A 20,470-nucleotide genomic window follows, 5' to 3' on the forward strand; every position below is an offset into this window, starting at 1 on the left:
CAGAATATTGACATGATTTTGTTATAGATAATCTTATTCTGTCCACATTTCCTCACACTGTCCACATTCCTTATTTTTCTTGACATATTAGCAGATTTTATACAAAGATGTTAGGCAATTTCATACATAAACTATTCACAAGCACCTAACAAAATACTAGTCTTTTAACAGCAATACTTATAAATGCTGGTTTTTTAAAGCAATACTTTAAGTGTCTTAAATCTATTTGCTATGCTCTTCAGTTTCCACTATCTTTCTAAAAAGAAAAGTGACAATGAAAGCAAAGCATATGCTATCCTTTCAGGCCAAAGAAATTTATTTACCCTGGCTTTGCAAATGACCACTTTATGACACAAATAGCCACTAGTATGGTGGCAAATGATGACATATACTTGCTGACGTATAAAAAAAGAATGAGAATTTCCTATATTTTATTCCTTTTGTACTTCTTTATCTGAAGAAAGGATGCTATATACTTTACTACTGCCACTTCCGGTCATTAAAGATTAGCATTAATTTTTTCTTTTTTTCCTTTTTTTTTGTCTTTAGCATTAATTTTGTAATAAAATTTCACAAGGGACTAAAATTTTAATATAGGAGAATTATTATAAATTATATATTATAAATATAAAATATCTAGATATGTAATTATATTTGTAATTATATCATAAATTATAAAATTAGGAAATAAAATAATAATAAAATATATAATTAAAATATATGGTGTTTGGCAGAAAACATTGAGCATGTACATGGGGTTAGTCTTCTTTTAAATCTTGTGTCCTTTTTCAGCACTGATTATTTCCTAGACTTAAGACTCACTACATCCCCAATAATGGAATAGGCAGGCAGTGGTTTCTCAAAGAAAACCTGTGTGTGTGTTGAAGTGGTGAGTTAGAGTATGGTAAAGGCATAGGATTCTCAGACAGAGACAGAAACACAACATGATTATGAAAATGGACTACGTTTTTAGTAACTCTAAATACTTGCTATGTGGCAGGGTGCAGTAGAACCTTGGTTAATGAAATTTTTTGCCTATTAAATTATTTAAGAATATGAAGGCATACAAATGTTTTTGGTTACAAATTTAAAAAAAAAAAAAAAAAAGAATATGAAGGCAGAGCAAAGTAAATTATTAATAGTAATTTTATCTTGTAAATATGTAAAGTCTAATTTTAAAATGCAATTAAGTATATCTTCCACTCAAATATAATGTAATTTAATGTATCTTTAAATATAAGGAATATGGTATAGGTAGTCAAGAAGAGTCTTTTTGTTTTTGTTTTTAGAGATAGGATCTCTCTGTTACCTAGGCTAGATGGAGTGCAGTAGTGCCATCATAGCTCACTGTAGCTTCTAATTCCTGAGTTCAGGCAATCCTCCTGCCTCAGCCTCCCAAGCAACTGGGACTATTGGCATGTGCCACCATGCCTAATTTTTCTTTTTTTAAATTTTTTTGTAGAGACAGGGTCTTGCTGTGTCTGGCCCAGGCTGGTCTTGAACTCTTGGCCTCAAGTGATCCTCTTGCCTTGGCCTCCCAAAGTGCTGGGATTACAGGTGTGAGCCACTATGTCCAGCTCAAAGAGTCTTAATGTTTTTTTGCTAAAGCTTCTTCTACAAATCCATAAGCAAGAATGCTATAAAAGGGATTCCTGAGTCAGGGGGAGTCTTATTGACATCCAAGATTCTGAGATTCTAGGATCTTATAATGAATTAACACATTAATTGCCATATAAGTTGTATTTAACTCATGATAGTTTTTGAGCCTGGGGTCTTGTGAAGCATATGTAACTCACATGTCTCTTCACCTTGGGAGTCATGTGAACTATTTTTCAAGTTGCATATAACTCACACACAGAAAACAATAAGAAATAACAAATTTTTCATTAAGTTAGAAAGGATTGTTTTGTTTTCAAAGTTATTATTCTATTTTAGTAATAAAACACCGTGGCCCCAAAAGGAAAAAAAAAATTTTTCTAGTGTGGGAGTAAATGTATTAAAAATGGATATACTTTGTGTACTGGATATTAGACTCAAATGCCAATAAAATTTGGGGAAGAACCTTGATTTGGTATTATCTGGTTATCTTTGAAGATACCCTGATGGGCAAAGTTAAAGTCTATCAACTTAGAAAAAGAGAAGTTATTAGTGGGGATGTTGAAAAAAGAGGGGAGAAAAGGAAGTTGATTTGGGAAGGAGCAAAAGCAGTTTCCTTTCCATAAAGCAAAAGAAATAGTTGAGAAGTAGCTCTTCATTGATAGCTTCTCAAAATCAATAGTATAACTGAACTTCTGATTATCTATTCTCTATTAATATACTGACACCATGGCCACTTAGACAAATTAATTTTCATCCTTTTTTGTTGGGGGAAGAAAAAGTATTCTATCTTTTGTTGTTTGGGTGAGAGCTTAAAATGAGCCAAGAAGCAAGCAAAAAAAAAAAAATCTTCAAATATACTTTATTATTTTACTATAAGCTAATAAAGATCTGAGAAGGTTGTAGCAGTAAGAAAAAGTTGGGATCAAGAAATTTAGTATTTTTATTTCCTATATTCTTAATGTCTGGCTTCTTACCATATATCCTAGATCATTTTATTGAGAAATTAAAATGACTTGTAGAGGAGTTGTCAGTATTCTTTTAAAGGTAAGTCATTTTGTACTACACTTGATCTTAGCCAAAAGGCCAAGAAACAATGCTGGGGGAAGTAATTTTGTAATGATTTTATTATAGATCCATTAAAATTTTCTTAGTATAATACATCATTCAATAAAACCTTCACCATTTACATAGGGAATCAATATTAACAAGTAAGTCTGTAACAAAATTATTCTGAACAAAATAAATTATTTTGTAGTGTACAAAGTTATTCTGAATAAAACTTTTAAAAATAAACCATTGTAAAATAGATTTATTTTTAATAAACTATTCAGAATAATTTGTTTTTTAAGAAATTGGGCACCTTAGGCTCTTAGGCTGGGCCTGGTAGCTCATACCTGTAATCCTAGCACTTCGGGAGGCCAAGGCAGGAGGATTGCTTGAGGCCAGGAATTGGAGACTAGTTTGGGAAACAGAGCAAGACCCTATCTCTACAAAAAATAAAAATAAATCAATAAATTAGCCAGGCATGGTGGTACATGCCTATTGTCCTAGCTACTTGGGAGACTGAGTTTGGAGGATCACTTGAGCCGTGGAGTTCAAGGCTACAGTGAGCTCTGATCATGCCACTGCACTCTAGCCTGGGTGATAGAGTGAGATCTTGTCTTAAAAAGAAAAAAAAAAAAAAAAAGGAAAGAAATTGGGTATCTTAATCAATCAACAATCTGAATTCTTACTTTCTAACGGTTCCCATTTTCCCATTGCTTATGTTTTCTTTTCCTGAGATCTCAGACATTGCTTTATTTAAACCACCTATCATCTCTCAAATCTCAGTTGTTTAAGAACAGTACATTAGCCTTCCCTCAAGCTAACCTAATGGTGGTTTTTTACTAGTAATGGCCAAATTGAGCTCTCATTTTTTTTTTTTTTTTTTTTTTGAGACAGAGTCTCGCTTTGTTGTCCAGGCTAGAGTGAGTGCCGTGGCGTCAGCCTAGCTCACAGCAACCTCACACTCCTGGGCTCGAGCGATCCTTCTGCCTCAGCCTCCCGAGTAGCTGGGACTACAGGCATGCGCCACCATGCCCGGCTAATTTTTTATATACATATCAGTTGGCCAATTAATTTGTTTCTATTTATAGTAGAGACGGGGTCTCGCTCTTGCTCAGGCTGGTTTTGAACTCCTGACCTTGAGCAATCCGCCCGCCTCGGCCTCCCAGAGAGCTAGGATTACAGGCGTGAGCCACCGCGCCCGGCCTGAGCTCTCATTTTTTAAATGAAGCTCTTTCCTACTTAGATCTGATCAAAATATAGAGAAACCATTATGACTACCAGAATTATTTTTCCTTCTAAACTAGCTTCATCTTTTACCACACTTTGTTATTGTATAAGTCATATTTTTGCCATATATTTATGTTTTAAAATGTAATAATGACAATTTTTTGATTGTTAATGATAAGTTTTCCTTTTGCCGGGGCAGGGACAGAGAATGGAGAAATGTTTCTGTGTGTCTCAGTTTAAATTGCTAATTAAATTAATAATTGCTGCTTATAAGCTCACAGCCTGGTCATAAGAGTTTGGTCCATTATTCAATTTCCAGATTTATTAAGGTAGGCTTTATCTTAATTTTTTCTTAATATGTTATTTCCTGGATATTGGTATGTATCAATATGCAACAACTACTGTAAGGCTTAACCTCCATTTAAAAGGATACATTTGCCTAATTTGGAACAACATAAAACATTTCAAAAATTATAAATTTGAAAATTTACTATAAGTCACAACAAAATTACTTTTCATTTGTATGTTTAAAAGCAAAAAGCAGAAATCTGATGTAATGTAATGATATGAAATTCTCATTCAATAGATTGAGGACATAAACAATACGGGAACTGAATCAGCATCAGAGGTAAACAGACATTTCCTTTAATGAAACATTCACCTAAAATTATCTGATTCACACATTCTTTTAATCTAAGAAAATATAAAAAGGGCTTTTATTTTACTCTTTTTATTATAAATATAGCGATAACAACAAAAAGACAGATGTATGTTTCTCAAAGCAAGATCATACTTTTGCACTTACAAACACTATACCTTAGTGTTTTTAAAGAAAAGTATGTTTTTGCTTTCATAGTTAGATTAGAAAGACAAATCTCTTTAGTCTCAGTTTGGGATACTCTGCCAAGACTATATATATTTCTTGAACTGTGTTACTAACAGTTGAGATTGTTGAAAGCTAACATTTTTAAAAGGCAGTTTTCTTCTCATCATTTGTTTTCTTTCCTCAGAGTTCCTGAGAGTTTGTGTTTTGGTTTTCACATACTATGTATAGAGTGCAGTATCTATTACCATGCAGGAATCTTCAACAACCACAAAAATTTTAGACATCTCTTTTAATCTAACAGAATAAGTTAAAAATCAATCAAACAATTTGATGGTGTTCCTAAAACTACAGCCACATAAATTGGGAGCAACTTTTAGGGGCATATGTTATATTTTATAACTCTTGTCCTTAATTTTGAGAAAAGTTAGAGGCAACAATAGATTATGTAATAGAGGCAACAATAGATTATGTAACAGATTAAATGTATTAAAATGAATTAAAAAATAAATTAAAAATATTTTAATAGGATCAAATGCCAAAGAGTTTTATCTATAATATAAATGTTTAATAAATCACTTGGAAATACTGTGGTATTTTCCTCACTAAGTATTAGTTTAAGTACTTAAAAGATTACATGCAGAGAAAAATCATATGGAGAAACTTTTGTCTGTGTTTAAACTGAATCTATCCACCATCAAATTGATCTAGCTTACACTCACATGCACCTTTTCTGGGATTAGTGCATGGATAACTAAATTCAGGCAATGTCACCGCAGTTTTCTTATCTGAACAGCTGTATTAACTCCATCTTCTGGGAAATAGAATGCTTCTTGAATCTTGTCAGCAATGAATTTCAATAAGATTAACTCATAATGTACAATGAATTTAGAGGAGATATTTAATAGTAATCTGTAAAAAGATACTTTTTTGTTCTTCATGATAACATGGATGGCAATGTAATGGAATTCACCAATGATGGAGGTAAAGTCCCATGAAATTTAAATTTTGATTAAGAAGAAACATGCTAATTATCTATTTTATAAAATAGGAAGGAGATGATTCACTACTTATAACAGTAGTACCTGTCAAATCATACAAAGCATCTGGAAAAATGAAAAAGAATTTTGAGGATCTAGAAAAAGAACGAGAAGAGAAAGACAGGATCAAGCATGAAGAAGATAAAAGAATAAGATATGAAGAACAACTACGATCTCTCAAAGAAGCAAAGTGTCTTTCATTGGTCATGGTAATTTTTTTTAAGGAACAAGTCAAAGCAGTTAAGTTAATTAACATTTCTCTTTATGACTAAAAGATGCGTTTTAATAATGTTTCTTAGGATGATGAAATGGAAAGTGAGGCAAAAAAAGAATCACTTTCTCCTGGAAAACTGAAACTAACTTTTGAAGAATTGGAGCGACAAAGACAAGAAAACCGAAAGAAGCAAGCTGAAGAGGAAGCAAGACAACGTTTAGAAGAAGAGAAGCGTGCTTTTGAAGAAGCAAGGCGGCAAATGGTAAATACTTACACTGAAACCTTACATTGCATAATAGGGAAGGTAGCTGGCTTTAGATAATATAAATTCAAAAAGATTTTATATATAAAAGGGCCTGATTTTGAAATTGTGTATATATTTCATATATAAAATGCATCTGTATTGTTTGTTTCCATTTTGGAGCATTTTACCCAAGATGCTTTAAATTTTTATTTTTATAAATTTTTATTAATATATAAATTAGCAAAATAATTACTCAGTGAATCTGGTTTCTCTTCATCTGTAAGTTCAGCTTGAAATGTATTTAATGACATGGGGGTGAGACATTTTTAAGTCTAATTATAAATGTACTTGGTTTTAGTAGTTTTAAAATATTTGAATATATCAAAATAACAATTTATTATGATTCAAATATGCAGTTTGCTCTATAAGGGGTGGGTGTGTGAGTGTATGTGGATGTATGTTTGTATATATATTTATATGTAGCATAGTGGTTAACAGCATGGATTTGGGAGCCAGACTACCTAGATTCAGTTATCAACCATTTATTAACTATGTAATCATGGACAAGTTATTTAATCTCTCTATGCTTTTTTTTTTTTTTTTGTCTTTTTTTTTGAGACAAAGTCTCGCTTTGTTGCCCAAGCTAGAGTGCGTGCCATGGCATCAGCCTAGCTCACAGCAACCTCAAACTCCTGGGCTCAAGCAATCCTGTTGCCTCAGCCTCCCGAGTAGCTGGGACTACAGGCATGCACCACCATGCCCGGCTAATTTTTTCTAAATGTTAGTTGGCCAATTAGTTTGTTTCTATTTATAGTAGAGACTGGGTCTCGCTCTTGCTCAGGCTGGTTTCAAACTCCTGACCTCAAGCAATCCACCTGCCTCAGCCTCCCAGAGTGCTAGGATTACAGGCGTGAGTCACCACGCCCGGCCTTTTTTTTTTTTTTTTTTTAAAGACAGGGTCTGGCTCTGTTGCCCAGGTTGGAGTGCAGTGGCCCATTCATAGCTCAGTGGAACCTCAAACTTTTTTTTTTTGAGATGGAGTCTCACTCTGTCCCCTGGGCTAGAGTACCATGGTGTCAGCCTAGCTCACAGCAACCTCAAAGTCCTGGGCTCAAGCTATTCTCCTGCCTCAGCCTCCTGTAGCTGGGATTACAGGCACACACCACCATGCCTGGCTAATTTTTCTATTTTTAGTAGAGACAGGGTCTCTTGCTGAGGCTGGTCTCCAACTCCTGAGCTCAAATGATCCTCCCGCCTCGGCCTCCTGAGTAGCTGGGACTACAGGCTCATGCCACCACACCAGCTAATTTTTTAAATCTTTTTTAGAGACAGGGTCTTACTTGCCCAGGCTGGTAAGCTCCTGGCCTCAAGCAATCCTCCCACCTCAGGCCTCCAAAGTGCTGGGATTACAGGCAGGAGCCATGGCACCCGGACACAACATTTATAATTTTTTAAGTTACCAGAACTTTTTTTTTTTTAACTTCTGTTTCTTTTTTTTTTCGGCATATTATGGGGGTACAGATTTTAAGGTTTCAATAAATGCCCTTTCCCCCCTCCCCCCACAAGTCTGAGTTTCCAGCATGACCATCCCCCAGATGGTGCACATCTCACTCATTATGTATGTATATACCCGGCCCCCCCCTCCCCCCTGCCCAATACCCTATTACCGTAGTACCTGTGTGTCCACTTAGGTGCTGAGAACTTCTTGATCAGCTTTCATTAATGATGTTCTAAGAATTATATCTCAAAAATGTTAATTTTCTAATAAAATAACATTTTACTTAAAAATGTTATTACTTTTGGGTAATTATAGTTACATAATACCTACACATTTTAGATATTACTGGTGGTCAACTTAATAAAGAAATAGAAATATTGTTAATTTATCCAACTGCTTGTCTGAGCTTTAAAAACAAAAAACAAAGAAATATTGTTAATTAAAAATAATTTTCAATTAATATTTTAATTTAATAAAACTATAATTATAAAATCATAAAATTTGGATTTTATATAAAAATAATTCTAGATAATAATCTTTTATCTGATTAGTATAAGGAAAAACACCACAGTAAAAAAAAAAAATCCATGAAAATTACAAAATGAAAACTTTGTTTTGGTACCAAATGAGACTCTGTGTAGATATACTTGAACTTAGTTTAAGTACACACACAAACTTTATCTTTGTTCTGGGAGAGTTAATGTTCTTAAAAAATATTTATTTATTTTGGAGAAAGGGTCTTGCTCTATGGCTCTGGCTAGAGCAACCTCAAACTCCTGGGCTCAAGCAAATTGTCCTGCCTCAGCCTTCTGAGCCGCTGGGACTATAGGTGGCCAACCTACCACAATGCCTGGCTAATTTTTCTTTTCTTTCTTTCTTCTTTTTTTTTTTAGAGAGAGGGTCTTGCTTTTGCTCAGAGCTGGTCTCAAACTCCTGGCCCTACCCATTATATACTTCACTAAAAGCTAGAGCAAGGCCCGGGCGCGGTGGCTCACGCCTGTAATCCTAGCACTCTGGGAGGCCAAGGCGGGTGGATTGCTGGAGGTCAGGAGTTTGAAACCAGCCTGAGCAAGAGTGAAACCCCGTCTCTACTATAAATAGAGAGAAACTAATTGGCCAACTAATATATATAGAAAAAATTAGCCGAGCATGGTGGGGCATGCCTGTAGTCCCAGCTACTCGGGAGGCTGAGGCAACAGGATTGCTTGAGTCCAGGAGTTTGAGGTTGCCATGAGCTAGGCTGACGCCATGGCACTCACTCTAGCCTGGACAACAAAGTGAGACTCTGTCTCAAAAAAAAAAAAAAAAAGCTAGAGCAAGGTGGCTTATGCCTGTAATCCTACCACTTTGGGAGGTTGAGGCAGGAGAGCCCAGAAATCTGAGGTTGTAGTTGAGTTATAATGACACCACTGCACTCTAGCCTGGGTGACAGAGTCTTGTTCTGTCACACACACACACACACACACACACACACACAGTATATTAAGGGCATTGAAACACTTCTCTGAGTCTTTTGATTGCTAATTCATTTCTGTCTTTGATGAATCTCAATTCTCAATAATGAAGTGTTTCTTTGGTTAGGTAAATGAAGAGGAAGAAAACCAAGACACAGAAAAAATTTTAAAAGTATACCGCCCAGGTAGACTCAAACTCAGTTTTGAAGAAATAGAAAGGCAAAGGAGAGAAGATGAAAAAAGGAAAGCAGAGGAAGAAGCCAGAAGGAGAATAGAGGAAGAAAAGAAGGCATTTGCTGAAGCAAGGAGAAGCATGGTAAGACAGAACCTAACTGGAGATTGCCACTAGAATTTAGCTTTTAGAGTATGTTAATAGAAATTATTAGGCTTTGGAGAACACCCTATTATTCCTAGAATCTGTGCCAAGTGTAGGAGTGGCAAATCGATTTTAAAGTCTCCTATGGAATAATAACACCAGCTGGTTGAAGGTATTTGCTCCAATTTAGCGTTGAGAAGGTCGTGATTAAATTGCTGTGCCTGGCATAAAGGATTGACTATTATCTTCCTTCTCTGGGAAGGCATGTTTTCCAGAACTGAATGCCTAAGAAGAAGCAGGGAGTTCTCTCCCCTCACTTATCCTTTCTTCCTCTCCATTGTCTCCTCCCCTCTCTTCCTACATTCCCTCTTTACCTTGTTCTTCCTTCCTTTCTTTCTTTTAAATTTTTATCATATCCAGTATATATTAAATGACCAGTCATTTAATCACAATTACTTAACTCTCTAAAATGCTCACCTATCACTCCTAAATATTGATATCTAACTTAATCATCACAAAGTTATAACTGTACTTCCCATATTAGTTTAATTTTTTTTAATTTTTTAAATTTCAGCATATTACAGGGGTACAAATGTTTAGGTTATGTATATTGACCTTGCCCCACCCGAATCAGAGCTTCCAGTGTGTCCATCTCCCATACGATGCGCACTGCACCCATTATGTGTGTATATACCCATCCCTTCCTTGCCAACTATTTTTAAGCAATTTGACATATGAATACTGCATCCCCTTCTCGAAACTTTTTTTTTTTTTTGACATAGAGTCTCACTCCGTCGCCTGGGCCGAAGTGCAGTGGCATCATCATAATTCAGTGCAACCTCAAAGTCCTGGGCTCAAGCCATCCTCCTATCTCAGCCTCCTGAGTAGCTGAGACTACCGGCATCTGCCATTGTACCTGCCTTTTTTTTTTTTTTTTGTAGAGACAGGGGTCTCACTATGTTGCCCAAGCTGGTCTCAAACTCCCGGCCTCAAGTGATCCTCCCACCTCAACCTCCCAATGTGCTAGGATTACAGGCATGAACCACCATACCTGGCTAATTTTTTCTATATATATTAGTTGGCCAATTAATTTGTTTCTATTTATAGTAGAGACGGGATCTCCCTCTTGCTCAGGCTGGTTTCGAACTCCTGACCTTGAGCAATCTGCCCGCTCTGCCTCCCAGAGTGCTAGGATTATAGGCGTGAGCCACCGCGCCCGGCCAATCCAAAAACTTTTAAAACAAATTTCTTCAATAATCTTGCCATAGTATATTACTTCAGTTTCATTTCTTGATCATTCCCCTTAATCTGCTTTGTTCCAGATATATTAAATTTGTTTCTATTTCTTTGAAGTGAGAATCTCTCCGCCTTCATAAATACTGTCTGAAATGTGTCCCTTTCTCCTTTACCTATGCTCTGCTATCTTCTATTCATAACCTTCTGTTTACTCTGAAAGCCTTTCCTGATAATAAATACATCCTATGAATTCTTACAGCATTTAGTACTCCCCTAGTATAGCACTAATGCTATATTGTTAACTCTCATGGCTGTCTTTCTCACTTGGTGAGGCCAAGACCATTTTCACCAAGCATGTGGTAGGATACCTAGTATAAGAGACCTCCAATATTTATGGAGTATGTGATAGTGAAACTATCTTGCATGTATTAGGAAATCCCTGATTCACCAATGGTTTCTACATAGAAACCCTACAGACATTGTGAATGGACTTATTTTTTAGAAAATAAGTAGGTTCAGAAGTGGTAGAAGAGAAGTAGCTGTGAAGATCAGGAGACCTAGTCCCGGGGGCAGATTTTAGGCCAAAATTGCTCTTTACTGTGATTCACTAATGGAAAAAGTGCAGGGGAAAAAAACTGTGTTAAGCCAAAACCAAGTTTCCTAGAGAAATTTCTCTATCCAGACAAGAGAGAAAAACTTCTTCATTTATACTGTTTTCTTATCCAGGACCAAGTATTGTAATTTCACACTATAGCTCAGTTAACTCATATAATAAAATTTAAAATTTTTGGCAATCTTTGGATTGCAAAACGGTTTAAATGTTGTTTCTGAGTTAAACTAGTTCTGTAGTAAAGTGTGGGTTTAAAGTCTTGATAAAAGTTGGAGCCACTAAAGTTGGTATTCAACCCCCCACTGCTAAATTTGACTGGCTTTAAAAAAAAAAAAAAAAAAAAGTTGGAGCCAATGAATAATTACCCCTTGCTTCTCTCATTCCCCTAGGTCCTTTTCAATCACAGAGTCACAGTTCAGACCTGAGGTTTATGTATATACTTTCAGTGGACAGAAAAACAGAATTAGAAAATTGTTTTTCATGGTCAAATGTATTTGCTGTCAACAACTTAAAAATCAGAAAGTTTGGCCAGGCGCGGTGGCTCACGCCTGTAATCCTAGCACTCTGGGAGGCCGGGGCAGGAGGATTGCTCAAGGTCAGGAGTTCGAAACCAGCCTGAGCAAGAGCAAGACCCCGTCTCCACTATAAATAGAAACAAATTAATTGGCCAACTGATATATATATATATATATATATATATATATATATAAAAAATTAGCCGGGTATGGTGGCACATGCCTGTAGTCCCAGCTACTCGGGAGGCTGAGGCAGGAGAATCGCTTGAGCCCAGGAGTTTGAGGTTGCTGTGAGCTAGGCTAACGCCAGGGCACTCACTCTAGCCTGGGCAACAAAGTGAGACTCTGTCTAAAAAAAAAAAAAAAAAAAAATCAGAAAGTTTCTATTTGCAGTTTAGGGATTGCTTATATATAAGGGATGATAATGTAAGGATAGGACTACCTTTTGACAGCTTACCATGGTGTTAGAGACACTGCCAAGTGTTTCTAAACTTTCTTTAATCCTTATGACAACCCTATGAAAGTTGTCACAGATAAGGAAACCCAGACTCAGGCTAGGTAACTTGCCCAAGGTTACAGCTAAATGGCAGATAATTTGCCACATAGTATTTGTGTTGACAAGTTACTTGGCAGTGCCTCAGTTTCATCTGTAAAATGAGGATATTAATATCTACTTCATAGGGTTAGAGGATTAAATAAATTAATACATGTAAAGTACATATAACTATACTTGGCAGCTCTAAGTGTTAACTATTATTATTTCTTGATAGTTAGCCTGACAGCAAATACATAAAATCATAGTACTAAGAGTGATTTTTACTTGATTATGAAGAGATCGTATGGGTTATCTCATTCATTCAGACAAGACCAGGATTTAACTGAAATGTTCTATTTTAATTATCAGAATGGAGATTCACTTTAATTTGATTAAAAATGTTCTCAATATTAGAAAATGTTAATGTCTAATTCAAATTACAGTATAAAGTCAAAGTATTTCTTTGTGTTCACTGGAATGGAGAATAGTTACCATTTCCTCCAAAACCACAAAATACTTCAGTCTTACATTTTCTAGTAATTCCTCCCTTGTTTATTATTAATTTATGTCTCCTGGTTTATAGTTCAATGTGAAACATTTTTATTCAAGATATCCCAGTTTCTTCAAGAAATATTCCCTTTCTAGTATGTATAATTTCAGAAAGAGTGATTTAAAAAATTACTTTAAATAGGTAGTAGATGATGACTCCCCAGAGATGTATAAAACAATTTCTCAAGAATCTCTTACACCGGGAAAACTGGAAATTAATTTTGAAGAATTATTAAAACAAAAAATGGAAGAAGAAAAACGACGAACAGAGGAGGAACGGAAGCATAAACTAGAAATGGAGAAACAGGAGTTTGAACAACTGAGACAAGAAATGGGAGAGGTAAGATTTTAAGTAATAGCTATCACCTGGGCACAGTGGGCCACACCTATATAGTCCCAGCTACTCAGGAGGCTGAAGCATGAGATCACCTGAACCCAGGAGCTCAAGGCTGCAGTGAGCCATGCACCACTCCAGCCTGGATGACAGAGCAAGACCCTGTCTCTAAAAAAACAACAACAAAAAAACCTATCTATTTATATTTGTATTTATTAAGCTAAGTATATTATCTTATAATAACCTTATAATTATTATTCACGTAAATGATACTCAGCATACTCCTGAGGTGCTTACTTGGTACAGGCTTCTGCAGTTATGTGTACTTTCTAGTGTACTATATAACTCTCTATTCCTCCCTTGCTAGTTTAAAAAAATATATAGGTTTGCAAGTGACTGTGATATTACTGTAGTTCCTTAAGTATATATTTATTCCAATTTACCTCAGAATTATGTGAGTACACCATGATTGAGAACTGTTGTTCTAGAGTACTTAATATACCCATTTATACTGATTTTCCTTGAAACAAAGAAACTGATAAATTTAATCAAAATAAGATCAAACTACAGGAGTATCACAGATGCTAATAGGCTCATCAGTTTGGCAAGTCTTTTTCTTTTCCTTTGAGATAGGGTCTCACTCTGTCACCCTGGGTAGAGTGTAGTGGTGCATCACAGCTCACTGCAACCTCAAACTTCTGGGCTCAAGCAATCCTGCCTCAGCCCCCAGAGTAGAAGGGACTGACTATTGGCATGTGCCACGATGCCCGGGCATGGACAGCGGAAGAGAGGGGGAAAGAAGCGTGGTGGCCTATCCCTGTAATCCTAGCACTCTGGGAGGCTGAGGGGCAGGACTGCTTGAAGTCAGGAGTTCAAGGCCAGCCTGAGCAACAGGGAGACTGTTTTTACTAAAAATAGAAAAAAAAATTAGCTGGGCATGGTAACCCATACCTGTAGTCCCATCTACTTAGGAAGTTGCGGCAGGAAAAATCCTTAGCCCAGGAGTTTGAGGTTGTGGTGAGCTATGATGATACCACTGCACTCTCACTGGGGTGACAGAGCAAGACTCTGTCTCAAAAAAAAAAAAAAAAATAAAGGACCTGTCTTTACTCCTGCCTTGCAGGGGACAAGGCCATGTGCACTGAAAGGGTTAGGGTCCAGCACTCAGCCCGATGACTTGGGGCAAAGTAAGCAGCAACTGTCCCAGCCTCAGACTGGTAGGTGACTTGGTGGGGTCCTCTTACAAACTTCTAAGAACTCTGTGGATGGGATCCCTATGCATAGGCTGCAATCTCTTGGAAGTTGCCCGTTTGTCATGGTTGGGGCAGTGGGCCTGTGGGAAGGGGAGTTTTACTTCTCTGCCCTGGCTGTGGCTGGCAAATTATCTAGCTGGCCCAGAGAATATAAATGCCATATAAATACATGAATAAAATACCATGAAAATGCTGTAGGAGAACATTCCAAGGTCTAACCTCTTCTTGCCCCTCAAAAAATTTAGAGGCATTTTATATAGGAAGCTAAAAATGAATTGTCTACGAAAACTCACTTCTAAAGTGTATATTTTAGTGTATTATTGAGATATAATCTAGGTAATATAGGGCAGTATACAACTGTTAAGACATTCTGGTGCTATTAAATGACTCAACCTAATGTATGGTGTTTTCAAGACAAGTAGCAAGGCAATTCCAATATTACTACACTGTAGCTTATTAGTTCAATGGTTAATTTTGAACAGAATGATTTAGAAAACATTGTGATATGTGTATCATAAATGTGCTAGTTTCTGGCATTTTATTGAGTATTTTCAGCCACATAGTCTGAAAAGTGTAAGTAGTATAAAGGAATACGTTTTCTCTTTTACCCCTTGGTTAATAAGCCAAGAAATTAAGCCTCATGTCACATCACAGACTGTGACAACCCCTATTCCCCCCTTTTTAAACCCTGCCTAGAACTCTAGGTCTTCTCTAGGAAAAGTATAATAGGAATAACTGCAATATTTTACCATTTCACATAGTGAGGTTAGGATTTAGTGTAGCAAAGTCACTTACAAAGGAATAGTATTAATAATAAATTGTGAAAAGTCAGGGAAAGGGAACCTGAATAAAAGAACAATATTAAAATGGAATAAAGAACTGCAGCCCAGTCTTGGTTGACTTCTTTTCTATGTTTCCGTACAGAATATATAATTGAGGATAAAAGTACTATGTAGAGAAATGTAGGGATTTTACCAGACTGTATCTTCAGAAATGCTTGTTACCCTGAATATTAATGTAGCTTTATAAGACTACCATAAAATCAAAAACAGGAGAAATTTTAGAGATGCTCTGGCTCTATTTAGAGATGAAGAAAATCATACCCAGCAGTTTACACAAAAGACCACACAGTATCAGAGCCAGAACTAAACTCATATCTGACTCCTAGTCCAGTGTTCTTTGCCTTTCCCCAACAAAGATCTTTCTACAACATAGTAAAAACTCATCTTGCCATGCATATTTTAGTTGTAGCAGGTTATTATGGTATGTTAGGACTTTAGCCATATTCCCTAATGAAAATATTTTAAATGGAATGTTTTCTAAAGCTCTAAGTAAATCTGTGTATGTGTGTGTGTGTATATATATATTTTATTGAGACAGTCTCCCTTCCGTTCCATGTGGAGTGCAGTGGCGTCATGGCTCACTGCAACCTCAAACTCCTGGGCTCCAGCTATCTTCCTGCCTCAGCCTCCCAAGTAGCTGGGACTAAAGGTGTGTGCCACTGTGCCCGGCTAATTTTTCTATTTTTTAAGTAGAGACTGGGGAGGGTCTCCCTCTTGCTCAGGCTGGGCTGGTCTTGAACTCCTGAGCTTGACAGATCCTGCCACCTTGGTCTCCCAGAGTGCTAGGATTACAGGTGTGAGGCACCGTGCCTGGCCTGTAGCAATACTTTTACTTAGTAAATTGTATTTACTTGTATTTAGGGAAGACATTACTTAAGCTTTATTTCTGGATTCAAATGGGAAAAAATGCACACTTTTTGGATGGTCATTATACAAACTAACTTGCTGATATTCAACATATAAAATATAATTTTTTTGAAGCAAGAGGAAGAAAGTGAAACCTTTGGATTGAGCAAAGAATATGAAGAATTAATCAAATTAAAAAGGAGCGGCTCTATTCAGGCTAAAAATCTAAAAAGCAAGTTTGAAAAAATTGGACAGTTGTCTGAAAAAGAAATACAGAAAAAGATAGAGGAAGAACGAGCAAGAAGGAGAGCAATTGACCTTGAAATTAAAGAGCGAGAAGCAGAAAACTTTCATGAGGTATATTACTTTTATAATCAACATACTATGGTACAGCAATGATAATGAATTTAATAGAAATAACATTTGGCTTTGAAGTAACTTTTAATACTTACAGTTAACCACTGGTGCATATAGTAATCTGGGAACTAACAGCACATCAAGATCTCAAGAGACTTTGACAGACTTCCACACTCCAACAGTTTCAAAACAACCCTTATTAGTGTTAAAACCCATAGTGAACATCAAATGGTTCACTGTAGCAAAATGGATCAAAAATATTAATTGGGATATGTTTTAGTGAATTGGGGAGATCAGTGTATTTGAGTTAAACTCCAGAGATAATTCATACTAATTTTACAGATGAGGTCTATAAGAAAACAGGTTCAAAGGGCGTAAGGCAAGGTTCACAGGTGATAGGATATAAAGTTGTAAAAGTAGGTTGTGGATAGTTGATGAATGGCCATTTTAACCTTGCAGGAACTACGATCTGGGGAACAATGTTAATAACCATATTTTTAGGGCAGAGTAATAAAAAACTTATGTTTATGAAATAATTCTGGGATCATGGATAATGAGCTGGAAGATAAGCACAAAGGCATGAAGTTGGAGCCAAGGGAGAAAAATACACCCAACTTTAACAAAACTGGGTAACAGGCTGCTTTTGGGGCAGTTGGTTGGTGAGGTACCTAACATTACTTCAGGATTACCAGGGAAACCAGGTGAAGCTACAGAAAAAATCATATCTGGAAAGGCGGGGTGAATAAATTATTTTGGACATGTAAAGTTTGAGCTATATTTGGATAAAGACCTAAAACAGGGCTTGAGCTCAGATGAGAAGAGCTATCATTGTAACTTTTATGGATAGTAGCTAAAAGTATAGAAGTAAAAGTCACTCAGAAAGTTAATAGTTTGAAGGTGAATGATAAAACCCTAGAGAACACAAATATTTAGTGGACGGATGGCCACATCAATTGAGATTAGGGATGTAAATGTGTCACAGAAAGTTCAGTTCAGTCAGCATGCACTTGCTTCCCTTTTTGGTTAAAGTGGAACCTCAGAGCAGTCATACCTATCCCTACAAAACGAGGTTTAAGAATAATGGAAGTAGTTAAGTGACCTCGTTTTATTGCTTTTACTGGCTCTTTCCCGTAAATGGATGTGAGGTTAGGACATGGCTGAACTCTTATATTCAGGATGTCCTGAATGGATTCCTGTGGAGGACGTTAAGTCCCTCCTATCATACCTTCCTGGATTAAAGGTCATTGAAATAGCTTTAAAAACTTATGTTCACATAGTTTTGGTACAGTGCAATCAACTTATATTGTAGGACCTCACAATCTGAACCCCTACAAGCAATCCTCCTTCCTCAAATCTGATCATATATCTAGTTTCTGACTTGAGAAAATGTCAATGGTCAACATATCCTCCCACCTCACTCTCCCAAGTAGCCGGGACTACAGGTGTGAGCTACTGTGACCAGCACCAAATTTTGTATTTTATAAATGCAGGTTTGAGGCAGCTAAATGAAGTTATAAACATATATAAACTTATGCTAATAGCTAGAAGGCAAGTTATTAATGGGGAGGGACTGTTATAATAGTTGTTGAAATATTCTATCTTGAAGGTTCATGTGATAAACAATAGAATTAAATGTATAGTGTGAAGAGGTCTTGTTTTTTAAGTCTCAGAAAAACTTGAGCTAAAAGTAATCAAACTGCTGTTTAACATGTATTTTTCTTAGTCTATCTTTCAGACATCAAATAAAAATCTGATTCAGAACCAGAAAAACTGCCCAACTTTCTTTTACCCCTTTCTGCTCCTTTCAGTTGGAATTAAGGTGCAACTCCCTCAAGCGGATGTGAAAACATCCCTGAACCAAGATTTTTCTTACACAGGCAATTAATCTGCAGCTTGTTTCAAAATTTCCCTTTAGTTGGATACCCTGAAACAACTTCCCCATAGTATTATATATAAATGGTGAGATTTACAGAGAGCCACAAAAGCCAAAGTAGATTAGAAACCAAGAGTCAACTACAGCGAAAGTACTTTTAGAAACCATGGTGTTAACCTCTACTAAAATTACTCTTAAAGGTCATCAGTGACATCATTACCAAATTGGCATTTTTCTATTTGATAATTGACACTCTGCTCTTAAATCACTCCCTTTATTATTTCCATGGCTTCCAACTCTCATCCCTGAATGACTCACATATTTCACTTTAATGACTTCATGTTCCAACCATTGCCTTTTTCAATTATCTCCACGTTTTTCTACCTATAAACACCCACCCCTGCATTTGACCATCAGTAAATTTGGATGGAATTCGTCTCAAGGATAAGGAAGGAAAATCATGAAGTGAGAAATAATAGAAAAGAAACACTTCTCATATTAAGTAGTAGGGTGAAGAGTAATGAGTCTCTTGTAAGAAAGTATTTTAACAATTATAAGAACATATAGTATTCTGACCTTTTTCTATTATTCAGTATCAAAACCAAGTACTGAATTGGTTAGGTAAATAGGCTGGGATCCCAGTGATAGTAAGTTTACCTTTACATTGGGAGAAAAAGAGTGTAATTAGACGAATGCTTCTTAAATATACCAGTCACTTTTCCTGAATTGGGGAATAGTGAAGATATGCATGTCTGCAGTGTAGCACAAATATGCATATCAAAACATGTTTATTTTGTGCTTACAAATACTACTTTCAGAACTACTGATACTTTAGTTCTTGGTTTTTAGAAAACAAGCCATTATTATTCTTGGCCCACTTTCTTGAAGGAAGAAGATGTTGATATCAAGCCTGCAAAAAAAAGTGAGGCCCCGTTTACTCATAAAGTGAATATGAAAGCTAGATTTGAACAAATGGCTAAGGCAAGAGAAGAAGAAGAACAAAGAAGAATTGAAGAACAAAAGTTACTACGCATGCAATTTGAACAAAGAGAAATTGATGCAGCACTACAAAAGGTATCAGGCTTACATATTCTTTATTTTCCAAAGATGTTCTCTTAAAAACCAGTTTTATGTGAAGGGTAAAAAAAAAAAAAAAAAAGTTTTAATAGCTTTCAAAGTCACTGGAATGTTGTTAAGTACACTTTTAGTAAGCATACTTACATGTTCTAACACTTTTACCTTCAAAATTCTGTTACTAAACCACTGCCCCCAAAATACTGTATTTTAAATACTAACCTGAATGCATATATTTTAATACAGAAAAGAGAAGAGGATGAGGAAGAAGAGGGTAGCATCATGAATGGCTCCACTACTGAAGATGAAGAACCAACCAGATTAGGAGCTCCATGGTTCAAGAAGCCTCTTAAAAACACATCTGTTGTAGACAGTGAGCCAGTTAGGTTTACTGTTAAAGTAACAGGAGAACCCAAACCAGAAGTGACATGGTGGTTTGAAGGAGAAATACTGCAGGATGGAGAAGACTACCAATATATTGAAAGGGGAGAAACTTACTGCCTTTACTTACCAGAAACTTTCCCAGAAGATGGAGGAGAGTATATGTGTAAAGCAGTCAACAATAAAGGCTCTGCAGCTAGTACCTGTATTCTTACCATTGAAAGTAAGAACTGATCACTCTTTTAACTTACATACTATTAAGTTTTTTTTCCCTTAAAAAAAAAAAATCACCTTTCTTTTTCTCTTTTCTAGCTGATGACTACTAGTTTCCCTCTTCTCCCCCTGGAACTTTCTTTTTCTCCAACTTTCTTACTACATCCATCTTCTCTGTGGCGGGGCCAAAAAGGAAACCAGAAGTGCCACTATGTTGACTTCTTATTCCTTTTCATAAGTCTTCAAAACACAAGCTCATCTAAAGAATATGTTCTTTTCTAAATGAGCACCAAATTTATTGCCATCGTATATACAGTAGCAGTCAAAACAATGTATTTAATGGGGGAGAGGTCAGTGGAAAATTTGCTCAACTATTTTATCAAAACTTAT

At 36.2% G+C, this 20,470-nt stretch overlaps 1 protein-coding gene across 7 annotated transcripts in view; it reads left to right on the forward strand.

Moving 5' to 3' along the window:
* Window positions 1-20,277, forward strand: part of NEXN (nexilin F-actin binding protein) — a 43,463-nt gene extending 23,186 nt beyond the window's left edge. For 4 of the 7 annotated variants that reach the window (XM_075999516.1, XM_075999530.1, XM_075999521.1 and 1 more), the window contains 9 exons: window positions 4,460-4,501; window positions 5,748-5,945; window positions 6,036-6,212; window positions 9,274-9,462; window positions 13,050-13,247; window positions 16,318-16,539; window positions 19,301-19,486; window positions 19,733-20,090; window positions 20,180-20,277. In XM_075999516.1, the coding sequence (XP_075855631.1) occupies window positions 4,460-4,501; window positions 5,748-5,945; window positions 6,036-6,212; window positions 9,274-9,462; window positions 13,050-13,247; window positions 16,318-16,539; window positions 19,301-19,486; window positions 19,733-20,090; window positions 20,180-20,193 (1,584 nt within the window). In that variant the 3' untranslated portion in view covers window positions 20,194-20,277. Of the gene's footprint in view, window positions 1-4,459; window positions 4,502-5,747; window positions 5,946-6,035; window positions 6,213-9,273; window positions 9,463-13,049; window positions 13,248-16,317; window positions 16,540-19,300; window positions 19,487-19,732 lie in introns of all 7 variants that reach the window. The other 3 variants (XM_075999519.1, XM_075999531.1, XM_075999526.1) reach the window with 2 other exon arrangements.
* The last annotated feature ends 193 nt before the right edge of the window (window positions 20,278-20,470 follow it).

Source organism: Microcebus murinus, chromosome 2 (genome assembly GCF_040939455.1).
Source record: "Microcebus murinus isolate Inina chromosome 2, M.murinus_Inina_mat1.0, whole genome shotgun sequence".
Taxonomy (NCBI): Eukaryota; Metazoa; Chordata; class Mammalia; order Primates; family Cheirogaleidae; genus Microcebus; species Microcebus murinus.